We start from the raw sequence: 4,625 nt of genomic DNA on the forward strand, positions 1-4,625 counted from the left end.
AAAAATCAAACATTAGAAAGAAAATTTATTACCCTAATTATCATCTTAAATGTATTATTTTAGTTGATGGTTTTTATAGTGTTACACCCTAAGGAGTAGTTTTAGCTTCCAAAGCACACAATTACGATTATAATTGGGGTTATTTACTGGTTACAAAATTATCTAGATTCGAGAACAGAACTGCTCATAAGTATAACGAGCCATATTAAACACCCCCTTAATCAGTCTTCGCCAGATTATTTTCCACCTGCTGTTCGGATCAAAATCATACATAATCAGGGAGCTGCATTTTTGCTATACCAATTACACAATTCCTTGCCTATGAACTAATCAAGAGAGCTTGTATACCAAATCGTCATACCAAGAAAACTCTTCTTCTTTTCTTAGATTCGTCTACAGCGCTTCGAACCCTGATACAGTAGAGAACCCCGAGACCGGTTCACTGGTCAGATATTGCGTCTATGCACAGGCACTCACGCACCTCGTACATTCCTGACGAATAACAGCAAGATGAGTGATGCAAAGGTCCAAGCATAGTGCATAGATCCTATCCGACATCCACTAAACACACTTTTAATCGCGTCCACGGACTGTCCAAGGCCCCTTAATCGACGAAAAGATTGCTGCCTCGTCTATAAAAAAAACGTGCCCATGTGGATACATTTAGCTTTAGTCTGCACACTGAGCCGTTTACTTTCTAGAGAAAGGAGAGGCCAGCGAAGCTTGTTCGTTTGGCTTTAGTCCGTACCAACTTCTACTACTTCTATAGTGTTTTTGTCTCTATGAATTATAACTGCAGCAGTCTAAACAGTCGGTTTTAATCTGAAGCGAACAGATGGCCACTCAAGGATACTAGAACCTGAGCAGAGCAGGAAGTTCCTTTGCGAGCCCAAACATGTCCTTTATGTTTCTGGTTCTTGAGGGGAAAAACAACAGCCTTCCAGCCATGTATGTTTCTGAAGATGTGTATTTCCTGTGCTATATCACATATCACACGCCCTTCATGTTTCTGGTTTTAGTATCCCTGAGTGGCCATGAGCACTTGTTCCAGGCTTGTTGAATGAGGTGGATTTCAATAGGGTTAATTTCCTCATGTCCAGCCAGCAGGTACTTCGTACTTGATATGAAGATATATTTCAACTAAACAATGAATAAATACAAGGCATGATAGTTTACATATTCCAGAAATAGCTCAAAGACATCCAGTCAGAAGAGCCAAGAACAAAGAAAGCAACCGATCTTTTGCATAGGATGCAGACAGACAGTCTCAGTAGCTATGAGATTAACTAGAGGCGAAACGATCGCTAGAATCCTGACAATAGAGCAGACACAGACTCCGTACCTTGCGATTCATCCGAGAAGGATTATCAGTACAGAAAAAAAATAAGCCATCTACTGACAAGGCTCCTTGCTATTCTCAGATGTATGAGCATTATTCACAAAGGATGACGAAATCAATTTCCTCCAGCATTTGGGTTGGTGGAAGGACTCTGTTGATCGGTGGTGAGAGTGCCTCTGTCAGTGTGCGACGGTTCAGGTACCGAGAACAGCCCGCTGAAGAACCAAGGGACAAGGGGCCACGCGCTGTTACCGCTCTCGCTGTCGTTCTCTCGGGTGCTCTCTGTTCTTCTGTGCACATCGCTAGGCTCGTTCAGATCTTTCGTCTCTTCAGACGGCAGCTCGAACCGGCACACGGGGCAAGAGCTGTGGAGCTCAAGCCATGGCAGGATGCAAGAAGAGTGGAACCTATGCCCACAGGGCATTTGCTTCGCCGGGGACCCCAGCTCAAGATCGTCGAGGCAGACCGAACAGCTGACGGCCTCCGCTATCTGGACAGTGGGCAGAGCTTCGACCGCCTCTCTCTTCGCCGGAGGGGTGCCGTACCGGTTCGGGTCGTTCTCGGCCAGATGCTGAAGCAGTAGGCTCAGCCCAGCCCCCAGGACATCATACTCTTCCAGCAAGCCATCGTCGTTGCTGTTGCTGGATCCACCTCGGCCGTCTCGGGCCTCGTCGGCATCCAGCAGCGCCGAGCCTTGCGAGGCGAGGGCTTGGTTGAAGGCGTTGATGAGGACGGAGTTGTCCCTTTCCCTGTCGGCTCTAAGGTCGTCCTGGATGCTGTCGAGCACCCGGCGCAGAGCCGATGCCCGTCCGTGCCTCCTGATAAAGCCCTCGAACTCATGGGCTATATCGTCGTCATCGTCGTCCTCGCTGTCCCCTGGCGGCGTTCCCCACTCCCGCTCTAACTGCAACCCCTCGGAATCCTCCCCGGCCATCTCTTCGATGAACCCACCACCGCAAAACGGGCACTTGATATCCTCCCCCACCATGGCCTCCTCGATGACCTTCTCGCATCCATGGCACCAGTACCTTGTATTAACTGCAGCTTCTGTCATCCTCCAAACCCTTCCTGCTTGCACAGAGAGAGAGACACACAAAAAGGTGTCAACAAGGCGCTACGATTAAAAAAAAAGGGAAATATGCATCGCTTCCCAAGTGAATAACCATAGGATACAACTCAGAGCAGGCGCAGCATCTACAACAACTTTATCAAGAAGAGATGAAACAAACATGAAGACTATACTATACAGTGGCCATCTCACTGTGACTAAACTTCACTCAGTAATGGCAGGCATGGATATCTTATGGTAAATCGGTATCCAGAATAAGAACAAAGCTAAGTTTTGCATCGAATGCAGGTACTAAAACTATCTTCACTTCAGTTCTATAGGAACAAGAGCAGCAAGCTGTCCTAGAGAGAAGGCAGAGATTAGTTAGGAGTCAATAATAGGGTCCCAATTCCAAGATTTCTATTTGAAGAACAAGATTGTATTCCAAAAGAAGGTATTGAGAGCCCCATGCCCGAGCCCCATCACAAGTACTTGTGGTTCCCGCAACACAAAAACTAATCCCTTGCCCTCTCTCATGACTCACTCACATTGCATTATTCGCAAACTCATCCCCAATCCCCTCAACAAGAAATCCCCAATCTTCTACCAAGCAGCAAAGGCGACCCACACCTTTAATTTCATCAGACAACACAAGGTACGTGCATATATATATTATTATTATCTAAAGGTCCGAAACAAGCCGGTTCCGCGTTCTTGATTTCGGGTACCGGAACCAATCGCCCCCACACAAGCCACCAAGAAGAAGAGGAGGAGGTAGAGTTCGCGCGAAGAGACCAACGACTGACCTCCGCGCCGGCTGTTCCCCTGCTAGCGGATCCGCTCGTTCTCCGCCTGCGCCCGTCCTCAGTAGTAGCTTCGATGGGAGTAGAACGACGAAAGAAGAAGAAGTTACGCGGGCAGGTGGCTGGATTCTTCACTTGCTGGCGGTCATCGTCGCCTGTTTCCATTAAATGGTGGAGAGATATAATACGTATATTTTATTTGGTCCCGGCGCAAATATCCAACCAATAATAAAGATTATTATGTGACTTACAAGCATGCGATTGCCGTCCTGCTTTTTTTTTTTTTGCGCTTTTCTCTCGGAGAGTTTCTATTATTCAGTGCCTCTGGATCTGCAGCTTGACCGATAAAACCTCCCTTTCAAGCAAAGGTGCCTACCAGCTAATCCTCCTCCTGCCCCAACTGTTGTTGGCTTCTTCCTAGTTTATTTATTTCTCTGCATACCACCATTATTCTGTTATTATATAGTATAATAAAGTAAACTTATCGTACTCGTCTTTTTTTTTCAACTAACCAATCGTGGAGGAAAACCAAAGTAGCGGGATACCGGATTGAGAGCTGATTCTTGCATTGCAGTTGCAGCCCCAACGTCCGAAGAAATTTCCGGTGTATACAGCACAGCACAGCATGGCATTGACCGCGTGCGAGAGGCCGTCCGTCCAGTTCCAATCCAACGAACGCTTCCAGGAGGTTGCGTCTGCCGCCGGTCACTTGTCGACCACTCGACCTTCAGCTCCGCTTCGATGAAGAAAAAAAATGAAACCCCGTGCGAACTGGGATAGGGCGAGAAGGGATTTCATTTCCATTCCACCTCGTTTTAGCATGGTCGGTCAAGATCGGTGGCCATGGCGTGGGCTCCGTCCGTGTTGGATGGGGGCGACCGGCGCGGCGACGTCATCGCCGGCGTCACGTTTTAGTGGCGGCGTGGGGACAGAACAAAGGAAACAGAACGCCGTGGCCGCGTCCAACGCCAGCCCAGGCATGATTTGATTTGCAGCCGGGCCTGTAAAGGATTGGCGGCGGGCCGTCTGACGAGGCGGGAGTGGCCGCAGCCCACGAGTCATCCTGTCGGCCCAGCACACTCAAACGTACTTCCGCTGCGCTGCGCTGTGTCCAGGTTACACGGCGACGATGTCGAAGTTAAATATAACTTTGATCAAGTTTAAAACTGAAGTACCGAAGCAAACGTAAAATATGGAACGGAAAACGCAGGAGGAACCATGTGCTAACAAATTAGGCGACCACTTGGCTGTAAATGGACATGTGCTCTGGATGTACCTGCAGTGAATAAAGATCACTGATTTGGATCGCTTCGAATTCAAGCAGCAAGCAGTAACAATTCTTTAAGTACAAATACTTGTCAAACAAATATTGCAGGACAACGCACCACACTTCCCGAAAGAAAGGACACATACCAGTGCCGCTGGCGCAGGGAGT

At 48.0% G+C, this 4,625-nt stretch overlaps 1 protein-coding gene across 3 annotated transcripts; it reads right to left on the reverse strand.

Moving 5' to 3' along the window:
* Window positions 1-1,111: 1,111 nt before the first annotated feature.
* Window positions 1,112-4,071, reverse strand: LOC100272564 (putative RING zinc finger domain superfamily protein). Of its 3 annotated transcripts, XM_008656303.2 has the most exons (4): window positions 3,736-4,071; window positions 3,442-3,624; window positions 3,194-3,345; window positions 1,112-2,407 (listed from the first exon to the last, which is right to left on the reverse strand). In XM_008656303.2, exon 4 carries the CDS (start codon window positions 2,391-2,393, stop codon window positions 1,455-1,457), a length of 939 nt encoding a protein of 312 aa, XP_008654525.1. In that variant the 5' UTR covers window positions 2,394-2,407; window positions 3,194-3,345; window positions 3,442-3,624; window positions 3,736-4,071; the 3' UTR covers window positions 1,112-1,454.
* Window positions 4,072-4,625: the final 554 nt, after the last annotated feature.

Source organism: Zea mays, chromosome 8 (genome assembly GCF_902167145.1).
Source record: "Zea mays cultivar B73 chromosome 8, Zm-B73-REFERENCE-NAM-5.0, whole genome shotgun sequence".
NCBI classification, from domain to species: Eukaryota; Viridiplantae; Streptophyta; class Magnoliopsida; order Poales; family Poaceae; genus Zea; species Zea mays.

What these genes read in the sequence shown, in the direction of transcription:
- LOC100272564 (XM_008656303.2), bottom strand. Translation starts at nt 2,393, where the DNA reads ATGACAGAAGCTGCAGTTAATACAAGGTACTGGTGCCATGGATGCGAG.